Source organism: Oncorhynchus keta, chromosome 10 (assembly GCF_023373465.1).
Source record: "Oncorhynchus keta strain PuntledgeMale-10-30-2019 chromosome 10, Oket_V2, whole genome shotgun sequence".
Lineage (NCBI taxonomy): Eukaryota > Metazoa > Chordata > Actinopteri > Salmoniformes > Salmonidae > Oncorhynchus > Oncorhynchus keta.
In genome coordinates this window covers 81568666-81595122 of record NC_068430.1, presented here as the reverse complement: position 1 = coordinate 81595122, position 26457 = coordinate 81568666, and the positions used below count along the sequence as shown (strand labels likewise).

General features: G+C 44.5%; 2 protein-coding genes across 2 annotated transcripts in view; both read left to right on the top strand.

Annotated features, from left to right (window-relative positions):
* The first annotated feature begins 138 nt into the window (after window positions 1-138).
* The window catches only part of LOC127931966 (adhesion G protein-coupled receptor L1-like), a 106900-nt gene continuing 80581 nt past the window's right edge, over window positions 139-26457 (top strand). Inside the window, exon 1 of the mRNA XM_052526124.1 lies at window positions 139-2260. The gene's annotated coding sequence lies outside the window, so the exon portion shown is untranslated. The remainder of the gene's footprint in view (window positions 2261-26457) is intronic.
* LOC127931967 (uncharacterized) lies at window positions 9076-20648 on the top strand. Its single transcript, XM_052526125.1, has 5 exons — window positions 9076-9102; window positions 17886-18064; window positions 18174-18226; window positions 18277-20105; window positions 20325-20648. The coding sequence occupies exons 1-4, from the start codon at window positions 9076-9078 to the stop codon at window positions 19101-19103; spliced, it is 1086 nt and encodes a 361-aa protein (XP_052382085.1). The 3' UTR covers window positions 19104-20105; window positions 20325-20648.

Sequence of the window (26457 nt, the reverse complement as noted above, 5' to 3'; positions counted from 1 at the left end):
GCAGTGATGTGTTGTGGTGGATGTGGCCTAAACATTATGCTTTGTGTTCAGGACAAAATGTTAATTTCTTTGCCACATTTTATGCAGTATGTTTTTAGTGCCTTTGTTACAAACAGGATGCATGTTTTGGAATATTTTAATTCTGTACAGGCTTCCTTCGTTTCACTCTGTCATTTAGGTTAATATTGCGGAGTAACTACAAAGTTGTTGATCCAACCTCGGTTTTCTCATATCACAACCATTCAACCATGTAGCTGTTTTAAAATCACCATTGTCCTCATGGAGAATTCCCTGAGCAGTTTCCTCCCTCTCTGGCAACTAAGTTAGGAAGGACGCCTGTATCTTTGTAGTGACTGGGTGTATTGATACACCGTCCAAAGTGTAATTAGTAACTTCACCATAACATGCTCATAGGGATATTCAGCGTCTGCTCTTTCTTTCTTTTTTTTACACACATCTACCAATCGGTGCCCTTCTTTGTGAGGCATTGAAAAACCTCCCTGGTCTTTGTGGTTGAATCTGTGCTTGAAATTGAGGGACCTAAACAGATAATTGTATGTGTTGGGTACTGAGATGGTGTAGTCAATCAAATTAAACACTATTATTGTACACAGAATGAGTCCATGTAACGTATTATGTGACTTGTTAAGCACATTTTTACTCCTGAACTTATTTAGGCTTGAATAACACAGGGGTTGAATACTCATTGACTCAAGACATTTCAGCTTTGAATTTTTTGTTAATAAAATAAATTCCCACAAACAAAATTCCACGTTGACATTATAGGGTATTGTGATGTCATTATAGGGTATTGTGATGTCATCATAGGGTATTGTGATGTCATCATAGGGTATTGTGTGTAGATCACTGACACAACAGATCAATTGAATCCATTTTAAATTCAGGCTGTTACATAACAACATGTGGAATAAGTCGAGGGGTGTGAATACTGTCTGAAGGCTACATATACAGTATAGGCCAACATATTGTATTTGTACTGTAGGCTACAATAGGCTTGGTTTTTGTAAGGAGCTCTTTCCCTGCTCTTACATATGATTTGCATTGGATTGGTTAGGTTTAGGCTTTTCTCCTGACTCCTAGATTCAATCTTTATAAATAGTACAGTTTTAAAATAATAATAATAATAACTATGTGTCCTAGACTACAATTAGAGCCTATACTGTCTGATTACCACTATGCCTATGTTAAAGTGTAGATTTGTTGGTTTGATTAAAATAAGAGAGAGAGAGAGAGAGAGAGAGAGAGAGAGAGAGAGAGAGAGAGAGAGAGAGAGAGAGAGAGAGAGAGAGAGAGAGAGAGAGAGAGAGAGCGAGAGAGAGAGAGAGCGGGAGAGCGAGCGAGACAGAGCGAGACGAGGCCGCGTTTAACGGAAATCGGTGCCATTGAGAAACAGTGCGTACGTTACTTTCCGCTATCACGCTAGGGTATTAACGATTCCATACATCCGATCGTCGGTCAAATCAACTCTATTCGGTCGTGAGGTTTATGGAGCATTACGGACGATCAAGATTCTTTAAATGCTCTGGATAATATCTATCCGTGTGTAATCTTGGAGCGCTCCGCATTCCAGGCTGGGGAGAGGAAGGATGCTGTAGCCTACTAAGATATGCGCTACTGAAGTGTTTTACATTTGCCAATAGACCAGCCTCAACAGTGCGACTGCATTTTGACTGGACTCGACGATAGATAATATAATATGACTTCCGTTTGCTATGTGTTATATCTGTACGTTTCTATTTGTCATCCAACTGGACTAGCCTGTAGAATAGGCTACAGTCATCGCCATAGGAACCCGAGGGAGATATCATTATAATAAGCTACTTTAGTGCAACGTGACGTGCAACAGCGGGAAAGACGGTCGAGTCCTATTAGGTGAGATTGAGCGTATGTGTGACGCTAAAGTGGCTTGTGTTTCCTCATGTGGAGTGTTTTTCGTCGAGGAGGATACGCTCGCGTTGTCGGATAATTCCCACGTCAAGGATCGGTTGACTCCCTTCTTTATTCCATCTCGCTCTCACACACACGGTGCGCGTGGCCTCGCCCGGGAGCAACCGGGTCGCCTATTACACGGGCTTATTTTTACTGCATCGGCAAGAAGGAGAGGGAGAGAGAACCGAGGATAAAACAACGGGAGGGAAGGATTGGGGGACCGGAGGAGAGAAGAGGAGAGGCGGGATGAAGGAGGAGACGCAGTGAACGACAGAGGAGGAGGAGGAGGAGGGAGACTCGAGCGTTCGAGGTAAGCGGGAATAATGGCGACGGTAGGGTACATGTATGAAGAACGGTTTGGTCTGTACAATCACACACAAACACACACCCACACATATACCACTTAGGCTACGGGTTTGGCCTGGCAATATGGCGCATGCATGTACACTCCTGTGTGTGTGTGTGTGTGTGTGTGTGTGTGTGTGTGTGTGTGTGTGTGTGTGTGTGTGTGTGTGTGTGTGTGTGTGTGTGTGTGTGTGTGTGTGTGTGTGTGTGTGTGTGTGTGTGTGTGTGTGTGTCATACACATGTTGACTAGTGGCGTCTCCTGCTGTGTGTGAGTTGTTTTAATGCACCATGGAACACTCCAACAGGCATTTAGAATCTCTCCCTCTTCCTCTGAGAAACAGACAGTAGGATGATGAATGTGGTAGTAGGGGGTTTGCTTACTGACAGGCTGTCTCACTGAGTGGTGAATCACTCACGTTCCTGTTCTTATCAAATTTCAAATCAATGTGTGCATGCATGTGTGTTTCTACATATGTTGTATGTCTGTGCGTGCTCGTGTGTGTGATGATTGTGTTCCAAGTCTTTGAAGAGTGTCTTATTTTTGTCTCTCTTTTGCTTCTCCTCTGTGTTGGTATTCTGTAGGGAGTGTGTGTGTGCATGTGTGCGTGTGCATGTGTGTGTGTGTGTGTGTGTGTGTGTGTGTGTGTGTGTGTGTGTGTGTGTGTGTGTGTGTGTGTGTGTGTGTGTGTGTGTGTGTGTGTGTGTGTGTGTGTGTGTGTGTGTGTGCGTCAGTATGTTTTGACTGGGGACTATGATGGTGGAAAGAGGGATCACGGGGGGAGAAGTAAAGACCAGTGGACAAAGAGATTATAAACAGAATGTAAAGTGGAGGGGGTGGATAGAGATAGAGAGAGAGAGAGAGAGAGAGAGAGAGAGAGAGAGAGAGAGAGAGAGAGAGAGAGAGAGAGTGGGGGGTGGATAGAGAGAGAGAGAGAGAGAGAGAGAGAGAGAGAGAGAGAGAGAGAGAGAGAGAGAGAGAGAGTGGGGGTGGATAGAGAGAGAGAGAGAGAGAGAGAGAGAGAGAGAGAGAGAGAGAGAGAGAGAGAGAGAGAGAGAGACAGAGAGTGGGGGGTGGGGGGTGGATAGAGAGAGGGAGAGAGAGAGAGAGAGAGTGGGGGTGGGGGGTGGATAGAGAGAGGAGAGAAAGAGAGAGAGAGTGTGGGGTGGGGGGTGGATAGAGAGAGGGAGAGAAAGAGAGAGAGAGTGTGGGGTGGGGGGGGGTGGATAGAGAGAGAGAGAAAGAGAGAGAGAGTGTGGGGTGGGGGGTGGATAGAGAGAGGGAGAGAAAGAGAGAGAGCTGTGGTGACCTACATGCCAGAACTGGACAAGAACCTGACACTCTTAGCACTCAGCGGGCCATCTACCTGGAGGAGACAGCCTTCCCTCCAAAATATGTCCCTTTAGATACAACTATGACAAAACGGGTCTCAATTCCTGTTGCTTCTGTGGCACGCTGGGTCTAGACATAGTCAATGGTTGGCTTCGAGGGGAGTTTTACGGTAGGTTCACCTACAGCTCTGTGGCACGCTGGGTCTAGACATAGTCAATGGTTGGCTTCGAGGGGAGTTTTACAGTAGGTTCACCTACAGCTCTGTGGCACGCTGGGTCTAGACATAGTCAATGGTTGGCTTCGAGGGGAGTTTTACGGTAGGTTCACCTACAGCTCTGTGGCACGCTGGGTCTAGACATAGTCAATGGTTGGCTTCGAGGGGAGTTTTATGGTAGGTTCACCTATAGCTCTGTGGCACGCTGGGTCTAGACATAGTCAATGGTTGGCTTCGAGGGGAGTTTTACGGTAGGTTCACCTACAGCTCTGTGGCACGCTGGGTCTAGACATAGTCAATGGTTGGCTTCGAGGGGAGTTTTACGGTAGGTTCACCTACAGCTCTGTGGCACGCTGGGTCTAGACATAGTCAATGGTTGGCTTCGAGGGGAGTTTTACGGTAGGTTCACCTACAGCTCTGTGGCACGCTGGGTCTAGACATAGTCAATGGTTGGCTTCGAGGGGAGTTTTACGGTAGGTTCACCTACAGCTCTGTGGCACGCTGGGTCTAGACATAGTCAATGGTTGGCTTCGAGGGGAGTTTTACGGTAGGTTCACCTACAGCTCTGTGGCACGCTGGGTCTAGACATAGTCAATGGTTGGCTTCGAGGGGAGTTTTACGGTAGGTTCACCTACAGCTCTGTGGCACGCTGGGTCTAGACATAGTCAATGGTTGGCTTCGAGGGGAGTTTTACGGTAGGTTCACCTACAGCTCTGTCGCACGCTGGGTCTAGACATAGTCAATGGTTGGCTTTGAGGGGAGTTTTACGGTAGGTTCACCTACAGCTCTGTGGCACGCTGGGTCTAGACATAGTCAATGGTTGGCTTTGAGGGGAGTTTTACGGTAGGTTCACCTACAGCTCTGTGGCACGCTGGATCTAGACATAGTCAATGGTTGGCTTCGAGGGGAGTTTTACGGTAGGTTCACCTACAGCTCTGTGGCACGCTGGATCTAGACATAGTCAATGGTTGGCTTTGAGGGGAGTTTTACGGTAGGTTCACCTACAGCTCTGTGGCACGCTGGGTCTAGACATAGTCAATGGTTGGCTTCGAGGGGAGTTTTACGGTAGGTTCACCTACAGCTCTGTGGCATGCTGGGTCTAGACATAGTCAATGGTTGGCTTCGAGGGGAGTTTTATGGTAGGTTCACCTATAGCTCTGTGGCACGCTGGGTCTAGACATAGTCAATGGTTGGCTTCGAGGGGAGTTTTACGGTAGGTTCACCTATAGCTCTGTGGCACGCTGGGTCTAGACATAGTCAATGGTTGGCTTCGAGGGGAGTTTTACGGTAGGTTCACCTACAGCTCTGTGGCACGCTGGATCTAGACATAGTCAATGGTTGGCTTCGAGGGGAGTTTTACGGTAGGTTCACCTACAGCTCTGTGGCACGCTGGATCTAGACATAGTCAATGGTTGGCTTCGAGGGGAGTTTTACGGTAGGTTCACCTACAGCTCTGTGGCACGCTGGATCTAGACATAGTCAATGGTTGGCTTCGAGGGGAGTTTTATGGTAGGTTCACCTATAGCTCTGTGGCACGCTGGATCTAGACATAGTCAATGGTTGGCTTCGAGGGGAGTTTTACGGTAGGTACACCTACAGCTCTGTCCCACGCTGGGTCTAGACATAGTCAATGGTTGGCTTCGAGGGGAGTTTTACGGTAGGTACACCTACAGCTCTGTCCCACGCTGGGTCTAGACATAGTCAATGGTTGGCTTCGAGGGGAGTTTTATGGTAGGTTCACCTACAGCTCTGTGGCACGCTGGATCTAGACATAGTCAATGGTTGGCTTCGAGGGGAGTTTTATGGTAGGTTCACCTATAGCTCTGTGGCACGCTGGATCTAGACATAGTCAATGGTTGGCTTCGAGGGGAGTTTTACGGTAGGTACACCTACAGCTCTGTCCCACGCTGGGTCTAGACATAGTCAATGGTTGGCTTCGAGGGGAGTTTTACGGTAGGTACACCTACAGCTCTGTCCCACGCTGGGTCTAGACATAGTCAATGGTTGGCTTCGAGGGGAGTTTTATGGTAGGTTCACCTATAGCTCTGTGGCACGCTGGATCTAGACATAGTCAATGGTTGGCTTCGAGGGGAGTTTTATGGTAGGTTCACCTATAGCTCTGTGGCACGCTGGATCTAGACATAGTCAATGGTTGGCTTCGAGGGGAGTTTTACGGTAGGTTCACCTACAGCTCTGTGGCACGCTGGGTCTAGACATAGTCAATGGTTGGCTTCGAGGGGAGTTTTACGGTAGGTTCACCTACAGCTCTGTGGCACGCTGGGTCTAGACATAGTCAATGGTTGGCTTCGAGGGGAGTTTTACGGTAGGTTCGCCTACAGCTCTGTCGCACGCTGGGTCTAGACATAGTCAATGGTTGGCTTCGAGGGGAGTTTTACGGTAGGTACACCTACAGCTCTGTCGCACGCTGGGTCTAGACATAGTCAATGGTTGGCTTCGAGGGGAGTTTTACAGTAGGTTCACCTACAGCTCTGTCGCACGCTGGGTCTAGACATAGTCAATGGTTGGCTTCGAGGGGAGTTTTACGGTAGGTACACCTACAGCTCTGTCGCACGCTGGGTCTAGACATAGTCAATGGTTGGCTTCGAGGGGAGTTTTACGGTAGGTACACCTACAGCTCTGTCGCACGCTGGGTCTAGACATAGTCAATGGTTGGCTTCGAGGGGAGTTTTACGGTAGGTTCACCTACAGCTCTGTCGCACGCTGGGTCTAGACATAGTCAATGGTTGGCTTCGAGGGGAGTTTTACGGTAGGTACACCTACAGCTCTGTCGCACGCTGGGTCTAGACATAGTCAATGGTTGGCTTTGAGGGGAGTTTTACGGTAGGTTCACCTACAGCTCTGTCGCACGCTGGGTCTAGACATAGTCAATGGTTGGCTTCGAGGGGAGTTTTACAGTAGGTTCACCTACAGCTCTGTGGCACGCTGGGTCTAGACATAGTCAATGGTTGGCTTCGAGGGGAGTTTTACGGTAGGTTCACCTACAGCTCTGTGGCACGCTGGGTCTAGACATAGTCAATGGTTGGCTTCGAGGGGAGTTTTACGGTAGGTTCACCTACAGCTCTGTCCCACGCTGGGTCTAGACATAGTCAATGGTTGGCTTCGAGGGGAGTTTTACGGTAGGTTCACCTACAGCTCTGTGGCACGCTGGGTCTAGACATAGTCAATGGTTGGCTTCGAGGGGAGTTTTACGGTAGGTTCACCTACAGCTCTGTGGCACGCTGGGTCTAGACATAGTCAATGGTTGGCTTCGAGGGGAGTTTTACGGTAGGTTCACCTACAGCTCTGTCCCACGCTGGATCTAGACATAGTCAATGGTTGGCTTCGAGGGGAGTTTTACGGTAGGTTCACCTACAGCTCTGTGGCACGCTGGGTCTAGACATAGTCAATGGTTGGCTTCGAGGGGAGTTTTACGGTAGGTTCACCTACAGCTCTGTCCCACGCTGGGTCTAGACATAGTCAATGGTTGGCTTTGAGGGGAGTTTTACAGTAGGTTCACCTACAGCTCTGTCCCACGCTGGATCTAGACATAGTCAATGGTTGGCTTCGAGGGGAGTTTTACGGTAGGTTCACCTACAGCTCTGTGGCACGCTGGATCTAGACATAGTCAATGGTTGGCTTCGAGGGGAGTTTTACGGTAGGTTCACCTACAGCTCTGTGGCACGCTGGGTCTAGACATAGTCAATGGTTGGCTTCGAGGGGAGTTTTACGGTAGGTTCACCTACAGCTCTGTGGCACGCTGGGTCTAGACATAGTCAATGGTTGGCTTCGAGGGGAGTTTTATGGTAGGTTCACCTACAGCTCTGTGGCACGCTGGGTCTAGACATAGTCAATGGTTGGCTTCGAGGGGAGTTTTACGGTAGGTTCACCTACAGCTCTGTCCCACGCTGGGTCTAGACATAGTCAATGGTTGGCTTCGAGGGGAGTTTTATGGTAGGTTCACCTACGCTCTGTGGCACGCTGGGTCTAGACATAGTCAATGGTTGGCTTTGAGGGGAGTTTTACAGTAGGTTCACCTACAGCTCTGTCCCACGCTGGATCTAGACATAGTCAATGGTTGGCTTCGAGGGGAGTTTTACAGTAGGTTCACCTACAGCTCTGTGGCACGCTGGGTCTAGACATAGTCAATGGTTGGCTTCGAGGGGAGTTTTACGGTAGGTTCACCTACAGCTCTGTGGCACGCTGGATCTAGACATAGTCAATGGTTGGCTTCGAGGGAGTTTTACGGTAGGTTCACCTACAGCTCTGTGGCACGCTGGGTCTAGACATAGTCAATGGTTGGCTTCGAGGGGAGTTTTACGGTAGGTTCACCTACAGCTCTGTCCCACGCTGGGTCTAGACATAGTCAATGGTTGGCTTCGAGGGGAGTTTTATGGTAGGTTCACCTACAGCTCTGTCCACGCTGGATCTAGACATAGTCAATGGTTGGCTTCGAGGGGAGTTTTACGGTAGGTTCACCTACAGCTCTGTGGCACGCTGGATCTAGACATAGTCAATGGTTGGCTTCGAGGGGAGTTTTACGGTAGGTTCACCTACAGCTCTGTGGCACGCTGGGTCTAGACATAGTCAATGGTTGGCTTCGAGGGGAGTTTTACGGTAGGTTCACCTACAGCTCTGTCCCACGCTGGGTCTAGACATAGTCAATGGTTGGCTTCGAGGGGAGTTTTATGGTAGGTTCACCTACAGCTCTGTGGCACGCTGGGTCTAGACATAGTCAATGGTTGGCTTCGAGGGGAGTTTTATGGTAGGTTCACCTACAGCTCTGTCCCACGCTGGGTCTAGACATAGTCAATGGTTGGCTTTGAGGGGAGTTTTATGGTAGGTTCACCTACAGCTCTGTCCACGCTGGGTCTAGACATAGTCAATGGTTGGCTTCTTTTATGGTAGGTTCACCTACAGCTCTGTGGCACGCTGGGTCTAGACATAGTCAATGGTTGGCTTTGAGGGGAGTTTTACGGTAGGTTCACCTACAGCTCTGTCCCACGCTGGGTCTAGACATAGTCAATGGTTGGCTTTGAGGGGAGTTTTACGGTAGGTTCACCTACAGCTCTGTCCACGCTGGATCTAGACATAGTCAATGGTTGGCTTCGAGGGGAGTTTTACGGTAGGTTGCTCTGTCGCACGCTGGATCTAGACATAGTCAATGGTTGGCTTCGAGGGGAGTTTTACGGTAGGTTCACCTACAGCTCTGTGGCACGCTGGGTCTAGACATAGTCAATGGTTGGCTTCGAGGAGAGTTTTACGGTAGGTTCACCTACAGCTCTGTGGCACGCTGGGTCTAGACATAGTCAATGGTTGGCTTCGAGGGGAGTTTTACGGTAGGTTCACCTACAGCTCTGTCCCACGCTGGGTCTAGACATAGTCAATGGTTGGCTTTGAGGGAGTTTTACGGTAGGTTCACCTACAGCTCTGTCGCAGCTGGGTCTAGACATAGTCAATGGTTGGCTTTGAGGGGAGTTTTACGGTAGGTTCACCTACAGCTCTGTCCCACGCTGGATCTAGACATAGTCAATGGTTGGCTTCGAGGGGAGTTTTACGGTAGGTTCACCTACAGCTCTGTGGCACGCTGGATCTAGACATAGTCAATGGTTGGCTTCGAGGGGAGTTTTACGGTAGGTTCACCTACAGCTCTGTCGCACGCTGGGTCTAGACATAGTCAATGGTTGGCTTCGAGGGGAGTTTTACGGTAGGTTCACCTACAGCTCTGTCGCACGCTGGGTCTAGACATAGTCAATGGTTGGCTTCGAGGGAGTTTTATGGTAGGTTCACCTACAGCTCTGTCCCACGCTGGGTCTAGACATAGTCAATGGTTGGCTTCGAGGGGAGTTTTATGGTAGGTTCACCTACAGCTCTGTCCCACGCTGGGTCTAGACATAGTCAATGGTTGGCTTCGAGGGGAGTTTTATGGTAGGTTCACCTACAGCTCTGTCCCACGCTGGGTCTAGACATAGTCAATGGTTGGCTTCGAGGGGAGTTTTATGGTAGGTTCACCTACAGCTCTGTGGCACGCTGGGTCTAGACATAGTCAATGGTTGGCTTTGAGGGGAGTTTTACGGTAGGTACACCTACAGCTCTGTCCCACGCTGGGTCTAGACATAGTCAATGGTTGGCTTCGAGGGGAGTTTTACGGTAGGTTCACCTACAGCTCTGTCGCACGCTGGATCTAGACATAGTCAATGGTTGGCTTCGAGGGGAGTTTTACGGTAGGTTCACCTACAGCTCTGTCCCACGCTGGATCTAGACATAGTCAATGGTTGGCTTCGAGGGGAGTTTTACGGTAGGTTCACCTACAGCTCTGTGGCACGCTGGGTCTAGACATAGTCAATGGTTGGCTTCGAGGGGAGTTTTACGGTAGGTACACCTACAGCTCTGTCGCACGCTGGGTCTAGACATAGTCAATGGTTGGCTTCGAGGGGAGTTTTACGGTAGGTTCACCTACAGCTCTGTCGCACGCTGGGTCTAGACATAGTCAATGGTTGGCTTCGAGGGGAGTTTTACGGTAGGTACACCTACAGCTCTGTCGCACGCTGGGTCTAGACATAGTCAATGGTTGGCTTTGAGGGGAGTTTTACGGTAGGTACACCTACAGCTCATCCCTTGGCAGTAGTACTGTAGATTACTGTATCAGTGACCTCAACCCAGAGTCTCTCAGACCGTTCAATATCAGCCTACTGACACCCCTGTCAGATCACAGCAAAATCACAGTCTACTTCAACAGAGCAATACTCAATCATGAGGCATCAAAGCCAAAGGACTTCGATAATATTAATACATGCTATAGATGGAAGGAATGTAGTGTGGAAACCTACCAGAAAACAATTAGGCAACAACATTCAATCCCATTTAGACAACTTCCTGGACATTGCTATTACTGTAGTAGTGAAGGTGTAGACTTGGCTTAGAAAACCTGAACTGTATAGTTGATCTCTCAGCTTCCCCTCAAATCTATTCATTTCAAGCCGACAACCGAAGAAAATGAACAACCATTGCAAATGGTTTGATGAAGAATGAAAAACCTAAGAAAGAAATTGAGAAACCTATCCAACCGAAAACACAGAGACCCAGAAAACCTGAGCCTTCGCCTTCACTATGGTGAATCACTAAAACAATACAGAAATACACTACGGAAAGAGAAGGAACAGCACGTCAGGAATCAGCTCAATGTAATCGAAGAATCTATAGACTCTAACCACTTCTGGGAAAATTGGAAAACACTAAACAAACAACATGAATGACATGAGTCATCAATCAGATAAACCACTTCTCCAATAACATGAAGAGTCATCAGTCAGATAAACCACTTCTCTAATAACATGAAGAGTCATCAATCAGATAAACCACTTCTCTAATAACATGAAGAGTCATCAATCAGATAAACCACTTCTCTAATAACATGAAGAGTCATCAATCAGATAAACCACTTCTCTAATAACATGAAGAGTCATCAATCAGATAAACCACTTCTCTAATAACATGAAGAGTCAGATAAACCACTTCTCTAATAACATGAAGAGTCAGATAAACCACTTCTCTAATAACATGAAGAGTCAGATAAACCACTTCTCTAATAACATGATGAGTCAGATAAACCACTTCTCTAATAACACGAAGAGTCAGATAAACCACTTCTCCAATAACATGAAGAGTCAGAATAAAAACCACTTCTCCAATAACATGAAGAGTCAGATAAACCACTTCTCTAATAACATGAAGAGTCAGATAAACCACTTCTCTAATAACATGAAGAGTCAGATAAACCACTTCTCCAATAACATGAAGAGTCAGATAAACCACTTCTCTAATAACATGAAGAGTCAGATAAACCACTTCTCTAATAACATGAAGAGTCAGATAAACCACTTCTCCAATAACATGAAGAGTCAGATAAACCACTTCTCTAATAACATGAAGAGTCAGATAAACCACTTCTCCAATAACATGAAGAGTCAGATAAACCACTTCTCCAATAACATGAAGAGTCAGATAAACCACTTCTCCAATAACATGAAGAGTCAGATAAACCACTTCTCCAATAACATGAAGAGTCAGATAAACCACTTCTCCAATAACATGAAGAGTCAGATAAACCACTTCTCCAATAACATGAAGAGTCAGATAAACCACTTCTCTAATAACATGAAGAGTCAGATAAACCACTTCTCTAATAACATGAAGAGTCAGATAAACCACTTCTCCAATAACATGAAGAGTCAGATAAACCACTTCTCTAATAACATGAAGAGTCAGATAAACCACTTCTCCAATAACATGAAGAGTCAGATAAACCACTTCTCTAATAACATGAAGAGTCAGATAAACCACTTCTCCAATAACATGAAGAGTCAGATAAACCACTTCTCTAATAACATGAAGAGTCAGATAAACCACTTCTCTAATAACATGAAGAGTCAGATAAACCACTTCTCTAATAACATGAAGAGTCAGATAAACCACTTCTCTAATAACATGAAGAGTCAGATAAACCACTTCTCTAATAACATGAAGAGTCAGATAAACCACTTCTCTAATAACATGAAGAGTCAGATAAACCACTTCTCTAATAACATGAAGAGTCAGATAAACCACTTCTCCAATAACATGAAGAGTCAGATAAACCACTTCTCCAATAACATGAAGAGTCAGATAAACCACTTCTCTAATAACATGAAGAGTCAGATAAACCACTTCTCCAATAACATGAAGAGTCAGATAAACCACTTCTCCAATAACATGAAGAGTCAGATAAACCACTTCTCTAATAACATGAAGAGTCAGATAAACCACTTCTCCAATAACATGAAGAGTCAGATAAACCACTTCTCCAATAACATGAAGAGTCAGATAAACCACTTCTCCAATAACATGAAGAGTCAGATAAACCACTTCTCCAATAACATGAAGAGTCAGATAAACCACTTCTCCAATAACATGAAGAGTCAGATAAACCACTTCTAACACATGAAGAGTCAGATAAACCACTTCTCCAATAACATGAAGAGTCAGATAAACCACTTCTCTAATAACATGAAGAGTCAGATAAACCACTTCTCTAATAACATGAAGAGTCAGATAAACCACTTCTCTAATAACATGAAGAGTCAGATAAACCACTTCTCCAATAACATGAAGAGTCAGATAAACCACTTCTCTAATAACATGAAGAGTCAGATAAACCACTTCTCTAATAACATGAAGAGTCAGATAAACCACTTCTCTAATAACATGAAGAGTCAGATAAACCACTTCTCTAATAACATGAAGAGTCAGATAAACCACTTCTCTAATAACATGAAGAGTCAGATAAACCACTTCTCCAATAACATGAAGAGTCAGATAAACCACTTCTCCAATAACATGAAGAGTCAGATAAACCACTTCTCTAATAACATGAAGAGTCAGATAAACCACTTCTCTAATAACATGAAGAGTCAGATAAACCACTTCTCTAATAACATGAAGAGTCAGATAAACCACTTCTCTAATAACATGAAGAGTCAGATAAACCACTTCTCCAATAACATGAAGAGTCAGATAAACCACTTCTCTAATAACATGAAGAGTCAGATAAACCACTTCTCTAATAACATGAAGAGTCAGATAAACCACTTCTCCAATAACATGAAGAGTCAGATAAACCACTTCTCCAATAACATGAGTCAGATAAACCACTTCTCCAATAACATGAAGAGTCAGATAAACCACTTCTCTAATAACATGAAGAGTCAGATAAACCACTTCTCTAATAACATGAAGAGTCAGATAAACCACTTCTCTAATAACATGAAGAGTCAGATAAACCACTTCTCTAATAACATGAAGAGTCAGATAAACCACTTCTCTAATAACATGAAGAGTCAGATAAACCACTTCTCTAATAACATGAAGAGTCAGATAAACCACTTCTCTAATAACATGAAGAGTCAGATAAACCACTTCTCTAATAACATGAAGAGTCAGATAAACCACTTCTCTAATAACATGAAGAGTCAGATAAACCACTTCTCTAATAACATGAAGAGTCAGATAAACCACTTCTCTAATAACATGAAGAGATAAACCACTTCTCTAGATAAACCACTTCTCCAATAACATGAAGAGTCAGATAAACCACTTCTCTAATAACATGAAGAGTCAGATAAACCACTTCTCTAATAACATGAAGAGTCAGATAAACCACTTCTCTAATAACATGAAGAGTCATCAATCAGATAAACCACTTCTCCAATAACATGAAGAGTCAGATAAACCACTTCTCCAATAACATGAAGAGTCAGATAAACCACTTCTCCAATAACATGAAGAGTCAGATAAACCACTTCTCTAATAACATGAAGAGTCAGATAAACCACTTCTCCAATAACATGAAGAGTCAGATAAACCACTTCTCTAATAACATGAAGAGTCAGATAAACCACTTCTCTAATAACATGAAGAGTCAGATAAACCACTTCTCCAATAACATGAAGAGTCAGATAAACCACTTCTCTAATAACATGAAGAGTCAGATAAACCACTTCTCCAATAACATGAAGAGTCAGATAAACCACTTCTCTAATAACATGAAGAGTCAGATAAACCACTTCTCCAATAACATGAAGAGTCAGATAAACCACTTCTCCAATAACATGAAGAGTCAGATAAACCACTTCTCTAATAACATGAAGAGTCAGATAAACCACTTCTCTAATAACATGAAGAGTCAGATAAACCACTTCTCCAATAACATGAAGAGTCAGATAAACCACTTCTCCAATAACATGAAGAGTCAGATAAACCACTTCTCTAATAACATGAAGAGTCAGATAAACCACTTCTCTAATAACATGAAGAGTCAGATAAACCACTTCTCTAATAACATGAAGAGTCAGATAAACCACTTCTCTAATAACATGAAGAGTCAGATAAACCACTTCTCTAATAACATGAAGAGTCAGATAAACCACTTCTCTAATAACATGAAGAGTCAGATAAACCACTTCTCCAATAACATGAAGAGTCAGATAAACCACTTCTCCAATAACATGAAGAGTCAGATAAACCACTTCTCTAATAACATGAAGAGTCAGATAAACCACTTCTCTAATAACATGAAGAGTCAGATAAACCACTTCTCTAATAACATGAAGAGTCAGATAAACCACTTCTCTAATAACATGAAGAGTCAGATAAACCACTTCTCCAATAACATGAAGAGTCAGATAAACCACTTCTCCAATAACATGAAGAGTCAGATAAACCACTTCTCTAATAACATGAAGAGTCAGATAAACCACTTCTCCAATAACATGAAGAGTCAGATAAACCACTTCTCCAATAACATGAAGAGTCAGATAAACCACTTCTCCAATAACATGAAGAGTCAGATAAACCACTTCTCTAATAACATGAAGAGTCAGATAAACCACTTCTCCAATAACATGAAGAGTCAGATAAACCACTTCTCTAATAACATGAAGAGTCAGATAAACCACTTCTCTAATAACATGAAGAGTCAGATAAACCACTTCTCTAATAACATGAAGAGTCAGATAAACCACTTCTCTAATAACATGAAGAGTCAGATAAACCACTTCTCTAATAACATGAAGAGTCAGATAAACCACTTCTCTAATAACATGAAGAGTCAGATAAACCACTTCTCTAATAACATGAAGAGTCAGATAAACCACTTCTCTAATAACATGAAGAGTCAGATAAACCACTTCTCCAATAACATGAAGAGTCAGATAAACCACTTCTCCAATAACATGAAGAGTCAGATAAACCACTTCTCCAATAACATGAAGAGTCAGATAAACCACTTCTCTAATAACATGAAGAGTCAGATAAACCACTTCTCTAATAACATGAAGAGTCAGATAAACCACTTCTCTAATAACATGAAGAGTCAGATAAACCACTTCTCCAATAACATGAAGAGTCAGATAAACCACTTCTCTAATAACATGAAGAGTCAGATAAACCACTTCTCTAATAACATGAAGAGTCAGATAAACCACTTCTCTAATAACATGAAGAGTCAGATAAACCACTTCTCTAATAACATGAAGAGTCAGATAAACCACTTCTCTAATAACATGAAGAGTCAGATAAACCACTTCTCCAATATGGCTCTATAACAAAGAATAGACAGCAACAACAAATACATTTTGTAAATGTTTTTATTTTACCTTTATTTAACCAGGCATGTCAGTTAAGAACAAATTCTTATTTTCAATGACGGCCTGGGAACAGTGGGTTAACTGGTCTAGGAACAGTGGGTTAACTGGTCTAGGAACAGTGGGTTAACTGGTCTAGGAACAGTGGGTTAACTGGTCTAGGAACAGTGGGTTAACTGGTCTAGGAACAGTGGGTTAACTGGTCTAGGAACAGTGGGTTAACTGGTCTAGTGGGTTAACTGGTCTAGGAACAGTGGGTTAACTGGTCTAGGAACAGTGGGTTAACTGGTCTAGTGGGTTAACTGGTCTAGGAACAGTGGGTTAACTGGTCTAGGAACAGTGGGTTAACTGGTCTAGGAACAGTGGGTTAACTGGTCTAGGAACAGTGGGTTAACTGGTCTAGGAACAGTGGGTTAACTGCCTGTTCAGGAGCAGAAAGATAGATTTCGTACCTTGTCAGCTCGGGGATTTGAACCTTGCAACCTTCCGGTTACTAGTCCAACGCTCTAACCACTAGGCTACCCTGCCGCCCAATGATCAAATACAAATCTTAGAAGCAACTACTAAACACTACCAGAACCCACTGGATGACCCAATTACATGGATTGAACTACAAGACAACATTCAAACCCTCCAACCCTAAAAGGCCTGTGGTGTTGATGGTAATCCTCAATGAAATGATAAAATACACAGACCACAAATTCCAATTGGCTATACTTAAACTCTTTAGCATCATCCTCAGCTCTGGCATATTCCCCAATATTTGGAACCAAGGACTGATCACCCCAATCTACAAAGGTGGAGACAAATTTGACCTCAATAACTACCATTGTTACGATATTGTGTCTAGATGTAAGTGAAGGAGTGAAATGCAAGAGAGCAGAGATGTCAGAGTAGCGTTTTTTTAACAGTCAAGTCCACAAACATAAAGGTCAGGTACAATACCAAAATAAACTCGACAAAAGAGAAACCAGTTATTCACGGAAGGAGGACAAAACAACGCTCCTAGAACTGATACACACTCGGTATAATACATGAAAATACACAGGCACAACCTCAACAAGCAACATAACACGAACAATCCCGCGCAAACCTAAGCAGGCAACAGGGGTAATTATACACACAGAAATTCAAGCAAATAAAACCAGGTGTGAAAGAACCAAAGACAGTGGTCCTTCTGTAGCTCAGTTGGTAAATGGCGCTTGTAACGCCAGGGTAGTGGGTTCGAGGACCACCCATCGTTGTATGCACACATGACTGTAAGTCGCTTTGGATAAAAGCGTCTGCTAAATGGCATATGTTATATGTTATGTTACAAAACTAAGGGAAAAAGAATAAGGATCGTTGATGGGTAGTAGGCCGGCGACGCCGAGCACCGAGCACCGAGCACCGAGCACCGAACACCGCCCGAACAGGGAGAGGAACCACCTTAGGTGGAAGTCCTGACAACCGTGACATTTGCGTCAATAGCGACCTTGGGAAAATCCGCTTCAATATCATTAACAACAGACCCGTAGGTCAAACAAAAAACTATACGTACCTCGGCCTAAACATCAGCGCCACAGGTAACTTCCACAAAGCTGTGAACGATCTGAGAAACAAGGCAAGAAGGGCCTTCTATGACATTAAAAGGAACATCAAATTCGAGGTACCAATTAGGATCTGGCTAAAAATACTTGATTCAGTTAAACCCATTGCCCTTCATGGTTGTGAGGTCTGGGGTCCGCTCACTAACCAAGAATTCACGAAATGGGACAAACACCAAATTGACACTCTATATGCAGAATTCTGGAAAAACAGACCACAATCTTGCACAATCTGCTAATTATCAGCATTTTGTTGTGCCGGCTCAGCGCTCCTGGTCTCCAGGACGCCTACTCGGACCAGGATATCCTGTGCCGGCTCAGCGCTCCTGGTCTCCAGGACGCCTACTCGGACCAGGATATCCTGTGCCGGCTCAGCGCTCCTGGTCTCCAGGACGCCTACTCGGACCAGGATATCCTGCGCCGGCTCTACGCGCTGTTTCCCCAGTGCGCCTTCACAGCCCAGTGAGTTCTGTGCCAGCTTCCCGCACTTGCCGGGCTAAAGTGAGCATTCAACCAGGACGAGTTGTGCCAGCTCTACGCTCCAGACCTCCAGTGCGCCTCCACGGCCCAGTATATCCTGCGCCGGGCATATGTACGGTGTCTCCAGTGAGCCTCCACAGTCCAGTACGTCCTGTGCCTCCTCCCCGCACTCGCCCTGAGGTGCTTGTCATCAGCCCGGTGCCACTTGTACCGGTTCCATGAATCAGGCCTCCAGTGCACCTCCACAGTCAAGTACATCCTGTGCCTCCTCCCAGCACTCGCCCTGAGGTGCTTGTCATCAGCCCGGTGCCACCTGTACCGGTTCCACGAATCAGGCCTCCAGTGCACCTCCACAGTCCAGTACGTCCTGTGCCTCCTCCCAGCACTCGCCCTGAGGTGCTTGTCATCAGCCCGGTGCCACCTGTACCGGTTCCACGAATCAGGCCTCCAGTGCACCTCCACAGTCCAGTACGTCCTGTGCCTCCTCCCAGCACTCGCCCTGAGGTGCTTGTCATCAACCCGGTGCCACCTGTACCGGTCCCACGCATCAGGCCTCCAGTGCGCCTCCACAGTCCAGAGCTTCCAGCGACAGTTCACAGTCCAGAGCTTCCGGCGACAGTTCCCAGTCCAGAGATTCCGGCGACAGTTCCCAGTCCAGAGCTTCTGGCGACAGTTCCCAGTCCAGAGCTTCTGGCGACAGTTCACAGTCCAGAGCTTCCGGCGACAGTTCCCAGTCCAGAGATTCCGGCGACAGTTCCCAGTCCAGAGCTTCTGGCGACAGTTCACAGTCCAGAGCTTCCGGCGACAGGTCCCAGTCCAGAGCTTCCGGCGACAGTTCCCAGTCCAGAGATTCCGGCGACAGTTCCCAGTCCAGAGCTTCCGGCGACAGTTCCCAGTCCAGAGATTCCGGCGACAGTTCCCAGTCCAGAGCTTCCAGCGGCGTCTCACAGTCCGGAACCTCCAACGTCGGTCCACAGTCCGGAACCTCCTACGATGGTCCACAGTCCAGAACCTCCTATGACTGTCCACGGCCTGGAACCTCCTGAGATGGTAAAACGGCCCGCACCAGAGCCACCACCAAATATGGTGGATCCGAGAGCCGAGTGGGTTCTTCGTCCCGCACCAGAGCCGCCCCCAATGTTGGTGGATCTGCAGGATGAGCGGGTTCTTCGTCCTGCACCAGAGCCGCCACCGGCACTAGACACCCCCCCAACCCTCCCTTTTTTTCAGGTTTTGCGGTCGGAGTCCGCACCTTTGGGCGGGTGTACTGTCACGTCCTGACCATAGAAAGCCTTTATTTTCTATGGTAGAGTAGGTCAGGACGTGACTAGGGGGGTTAGTCTAGTTTATATTTTCTATGTGGGGTTCTAGGTTGTTTTTTCTATGTTGGGGTTTTTGGTATGATTCCCATTTAGAGGCAACTGGCTGTCATTGTCTCTAATTGGGGATCATACTTAAGTATCATTTTTTCCACCTGTGGGTGATGGGATATTGTTCATGTTTAGTTGCTTGTTTCACTGCGTTGTCGTCACGGTTCGTTTATTCTATATTTGTTTTGTATTTACTTAAGTTTCACTTTCATTAAAATATGTGGAACTCACAGTACGCTGCACCTTGGTCCGACCATCATTATTACGAACATCGTGACAACGCGGCTTTAAACGTTTTTTATTGTGTGGTGGAGCTGCATAAGTGTTGCTCTCCACTTTCTGGAGGATCAAGTTTTGATACTATAGGTGGAGAGGTGAGGAAGAGAAGAGAAGAGAAGAGGGAGAGATACTATAGGTGGAGAGGTGAGGAAGAGAAGAGAAGAGAAGAGGGAGAGATACTATAGGTGGAGAGGTGAGGAAGAGAAGAGAAGAGGGAGAGATACTATAGGTGGAGAGGTGAGGAAGAGAAGAGAAGAGGGAGAGATACTATAGGTGGAGAGGTGAGGAAGAGAAGAGAAGAGAAGAGGGAGAGATACTATAGGTGGAGAGGTGAGGAAGAGAAGAGAAGAGGGAGAGATACTATAGGTGGAGAGGTGAGGAAGAAGAGAAGAGGGAGAGATACTATAGGTGGAGAGGTGAGGAAGAGAAGAGGGAGAGATACTATAGGTGGAGAGGGAAGAGGAAGAGAAGAGAAGAGGGAGAGATACTATAGGTGGAGAGGTGAGGAAGAGAAGAGAAGAGGGAGAGATACTATAGGTGGAGAGGTGAGGAAGAGAAGAGAAGAGAAGAGGAGAGATACTATAGGTGGAGAGGTGAGGAAGAGAAGAGAAGAGGGAGAGATACTATAGGTGGAGAGGTGAGGAAGAGAAGAGAAGAGGGAGAGATACTATAGGTGGAGAGGTGAGGAAGAGAAGAGAAGAGAAGAGAAGAGGGAGAGATACTATAGGTGGAGAGGTGAGGAAGAGAAGAGGGAGAGATACTATAGGTGGAGAGGTGAGGAAGAGAAGAGAAGAGGGAGAGATACTATAGGTGGAGAGGTGAGGAAGAGAAGAGAAGAGGGAGAGATACTATAGGTGGAGAGGTGAGGAAGAGAAGAGAAGAGGGAGAGATACTATAGGTGGAGAGGTGAGGAAGAGAAGAGAGAAGGTAGAGGGATAGTAAGAAATAGACGGAGAGAGGAAGGCAGGTGTGTGTGTGTGTGTGTGTGTGTGTGTGTGTGTGTGTGTGTGTGTGTGTGTGTGTGTGTGTGTGTGTGTGTGTGTGTGTGTGTGTGTGTGTGTGTGTGTGTGTGTGTGTGTGTGTGTGTGTGTGTGTGTGTGTGTGTGTGTGTGTGTGTGTGTGTGTGTGTGTGTGTGTGTGTGTGTGTGTGTGTGTGTATGTCACAGGAAAACAAAGCAAATCTAACCAGTACACCATTCATTTACATCAACCACCAGATACAAACATCTAATTTTCATACACACACACACACACACACACACACACACACACACACACACACACACACACACACACACACACACACACACACACACACACACACACACACACACACACACACACACACACACACTGCTTATTTGGTTAGGTCTTATACAGTCTGCAATGGAAATCAGGCAGGAAAATAAGACCTGTAGGGTCCCCTTATACCACTATTTACATATGTACCTACAATACACACACACATAGACACGCACTGACTCACTAACATACACACGCACACACACATGCACAAGCGCTCACACGCACGCACATACACGCACGCACGCACATACGCACGCACGCACATACACGCACGCACGCTCACTCACTAACACACACACACAGACACACACACACACAGACTCTCTCTCTTCCAGCATGTCTTTGTGTCCCTTTATTGTGTCTTAATGTCCTTCATCCTGAGGCTAGTCTCCTTCTCTCTCTCTCCCTCCCACTCTTCTCCCTTCCCTTCTCCTTCTCCCTTCCCCTCTCCTTCTCCCTTCCTCTCTCCTTCTCCCTTCCCCTCTCCTTCTCCTTCCCCTCTCCTCCTCCCTTCCCCTCTCCTTCTCCCTTCCCTTCCCCTCTCCTTCTCCCTTCCTCTCTCCTTCTCCCTTCCCCTCTCCTTCTCCCTTCCCCTCTCCTCCTCCCTTCCCCTCTCCTTCTCCGTTCCCCTCTCCTTCTCCCTTCCTCTCTCCTTCTCCCTTCCCCTCTCCTTCTCCCTTCCCCTCTCCTTCTCCCTTCCCTCTCCTTCTCTCCGTTCCCTCTCCTTCTCCGTTCCCCTCTCCTTCTCCCTTCCTCTCTCCTTCTCCCTTCCCCTCTCCTTCTCCCTTCCTCTCTCCTTCTCTATTCAGTCTTACTTTCTCTTCTGTGTCCTGTGCTCTCTGTCTCCATTTAGGCCAGACTTTGACCAGGGGCTGGATTTTGTCCTCAGCCTGGTCTGGGTGTGTGATGCTGGGAGAGTGGGGAACAGTAGGAAGAGGGCTGGGTGTGAGAGAGTGTGGGAGAGTAGGGCGAGGGCTGGAGGTGGGAGAGTGTGTGTTTGTATGTGTGTGTGTGTTTGAGTACCATGGACATTTGATGCCTGACCTAAATCTGTCTGCCATCATTACTTAACTAGGAGAAGGAGAGAACCTCAGGAAACACAGACAACAATATGAGAGAGCACTCTGCAATGAAAGACGCCCCAAAAAACATTACACTCTGTGTGTGTGTGTGTGTGTGTGTGTGTGTGTGTGTGTGTGTGTGTGTGTGTGTGTGTGTGTGTGTGTGTGTGTGTGTGTGTGTGTGTGTGTGTGTGTGTGTGTGTGTGTGTGTTAGATATGGGCGATAGATTTCCTGAATTGATGCGAAAATATCGATACATGTATAACAATTCTGCACCATAGTTTATAACATCCATCTGCTGTATAGTTTATAACATCCATCTGCTGTATAGTTTATAACATCCATCTGCTGTATAGTTTATAACATTCATCTGCTGTATAGTTTATAACATCCATCTGCTGTATAGTTTATAACATCCATCTGCTGTATAGTTTATAACATCCATCTGCTGTATAGTTTATAACATCCATCTGCTGTATAGTTTATAACATCCATCTGCTGTATAGTTTATAACATTAATCTGCTGTATAGTTTATAACATCCATCTGCTGTATAGTTTATAACATCCATCTGCTGTATAGTTTATAACATCCATCTGCTGTATAGTTTATAACATCCATCTGCTGTATAGTTTATAACATTAATCTGCTGTATAGTTTATAACATCCATCTGCTGTATAGTTTATAACATTAATCTGCTGTATAGTTTATAACATTAATCTGCTGTATAGTTTATAACATTCATCTGCTGTATAGTTTATAACATCCATCTGCTGTATAGTTTATAACATCCATCTGCTGTATAGTTTATAACATCCATCTGCTGTATAGTTTATAACATTCATCTGCTGTATAGTTTATAACATCCATCTGCACCATAGTTTATAACATCCATCTGCACCATAGTTTATAACATCCATCTGCTGTATAGTTTATAACATCCATCTGCTGTATAGTTTATAACATCCATCTGTGGTATAGTTTATAACATTAATCTGCTGTATAGTTTATAACATCCATCTGCACCATTGTTTATAACATCCATCTGCTGTATAGTTTATAACATCCATCTGCTGTATAGTTTATAATATCCATCTGCTGTATAGTTTATAACATCCATCTGCACCATAGTTTATAACATCCATCTGCTGTATAGTTTATAACATTAATCTGCTGTATAGTTTATAACATTAATCTGCTGTATAGTTTATAATATCCATCTGCTGTATAGTTTATAACATCCATCTGCTGTATAGTTTATAACATCCATCTGCTGTATAGTTTATAACATCCATCTGTGGTATAGTTTATAACATTAATCTGCTGTATAGTTTATAACATCCATCTGCACCATAGTTTATAACATCCATCTGCTGTATAGTTAAAAACATCCATCTGCTGTATAGTTTATAACATCCATCTGATGTATAGTTTATAACATTCATCTGCACCATAGTTTATAACATCCATCTGCTGTATAGTTTATAACATTAATCTGCTGTATATTTTATAACATCCATCTGCTGTATAGTTTATAACATTAATCTGCTGTATAGTTTATAACATTCATCTGCTGTATAGTTTATAATATCCATCTGCTGTATAGTTTATAACATCCATCTGCTGTATAGTTTATAACACCCATCTGCTGTATAGTTTATAACATCCATCTGCTGTATAGTTTATAACATTCATCTGCTGTATAGTTTATAACATCCATCTGCACCATAGTTTATAACATCCATCTGCACCATAGTTTATAACATCCATCTGCACCATAGTTTATAACATCCATCTGCACCATAGTTTATAATATCCATCTGCTGTATAGTTTATAAATCCATCTGCACCATAGTTTATAACATCTATCTGCTGTATAGTTTATAACATCCATCTGCTGTATAGTTTATAACATCCATCTGCTGTATAGTTTATAACATCCATCTGCTGTATAGTTTATAACATCCATCTGCTGTATAGTTTATAACATCCATCTGCTGTATAGTTTATAACATCCATCTGCACCATTGTTTATAACATCCATCTGCCCCATAGTTTATAACATCCATCTGCCCCATAGTTTATAACATCCATCTGCTGTATAGTTTATAACATCCATCTGCTGTATAGTTTATAACATCCATCTGCTGTATAGTTTATAACATTCATCTGCTGTATAGTTTATAACATCCATCTGCTGTATAGTTTATAACATCCATCTGCTGTATAGTTTATAACATCCATCTGCTGTATAGTTTATAACATCCATCTGCTGTATAGTTTATAACATTCATCTGCTGTATAGTTTATAACATTCATCTGCTGTATAGTTTATAACATTCATCTGCTGTATAGTTTATAACATCCATCTGCTGTATAGTTTATAATATCCATCTGCTGTATAGTTTATAACATTAATCTGTTGTATAGTTTATAACATCCATCTTCACCATAATTTTATTTTTTATGACCCTTTAAACTACTGCTACTAGTTTGATGGTTGAAGTCCTCAACTGTTCCATTAACAACCCCCCATATTAGCCAACTATTTAATTCATTGTCAAATGTCACATTTCTCTAGTCCAGGCAACTTATCGTAATGAACCATATCGTCAAATGTCTTTGATAAGTCATCGGTAAGGTTGGTGTCGATGATTTGCGGGTTTGTCGCCCTAGCTATAGTGTGTGTGTGTGTGTGTGTGTGTGTGTGTGTGTGTGTGTGTGTGTGTGTGTGTGTGTGTGTGTGTGTGTGTGTGTGTGTGTGTGTGTGTGTGTGTGTGTGTGCGTGCGTGTGTGCGTGCGTGTGTGCGTGAGTGCGTGTGTATGTGTGTGTGATTGTGTGTTCTCCTCCAGCAGTGATGACCTCCCTCTGCTCTGGCTTCATCCCCTCTGTACTGGGATATCATGTAACCTACCCAGACAAGACGCTCATCACGTTATACCATAACCTTAGCAGCACCTTAAACCATCTCACTATCCAGCCAGGTGTCTCTCAGAACACACTGGGAAAGGAGACGTCCGTCCTGCTTTTCAAAACCTGCCACTAGGGGGCAACAGTGAGCCCTATCACCATCAGGTATGCCTGGGTTTCCCTCCTGGTGTTGTTGATGGGGATGGCGGATGGTGCGGAAGCCGCGAAGATCCTGCTCCGACTGTCGCGTGTTCAGGCCCAGTGTCAAGGCACTCGTGTTTTTTGTTTGTGTGGTTTCTTACCACAGCCCAAACCTTAACCCTGTACTCTATATCATCTACTGCATCTTTATGTAATACATGTATCACTAGCCACTTTAAACTATGCCACTTTGTTTACATACTCATCTCATATGTATATACTGCACTCAATACCATCTACTGCATCTTGCCTATGCTGCTCTGTACCATCACTCATTCATATATCCTTATGTACATATTCTTTATCCCTTTACACTTGTGTGTATAAGGTAGTAGTTTTGGAATTGTTAGCTAGCTTACTCATTGGTTATTACTGCATTGTCAGAACTAGAAGCACAAGCATTTCGCTACACTCGCACTAACATCTGCTAACCATGTGTATGTGACAAATAACATTTTATTTTAACCCTTAATTCACCACACCCCATCCTTAACCCTTTACTTGACCATTCAGAATGAATGCCAACACTTAAAGTAGAACTGCAACATTAAACCATCTCACCACAGCCCAAACCTTAACCCTTAACTTGACCATTCAGAATGAATGCCTCCACTTAAAGTAGAACTGCAACATTAAACCATCTCACCACAGCCCATCCTTAACCCTTAACTTGACCATTCAGAATGAATGTCAACACTTAAAGTAGAACTGTAACATTAAACCATCTCACCACAGCCCATCCTTAACCCTTAACTTGGCCATTCAGAATGAATGCCTCCACTTAAAGTAGAACTGCAACATTAAACCATCTCACCACAGCCCATCCTTAACCCTTAACTTGGCCATTCAGAATGAATGCCTACACTTAAAGTAGAACTGCAACATTAAACCATCTCACCACAGCCCATCCTTAACCCTTAACTTGGCCATTCAGAATGAATGCCTACACTTAAAGTAGAACTGCAACATTAAACCATCTCACCACAGCCCATCCTTAACCCTTAACTTGGCCATTCAGAATGAATGCCTACACTTAAAGTAGAACTGCAACATTAAACCATCTCACCACAGCCCATCCTTAACCCTTAACTTGGCCATTCAGAATGAATGCCTACACTTAAAGTAGAACTGCAACATTAAACCATCTCACCACACCCCATCCTTAACCCTTAACTTGACCATTCAGAATGAATGCCTACACTTAAAGTAGAACTGCAACATTAAACCATCTCACCACAGCCCAAACC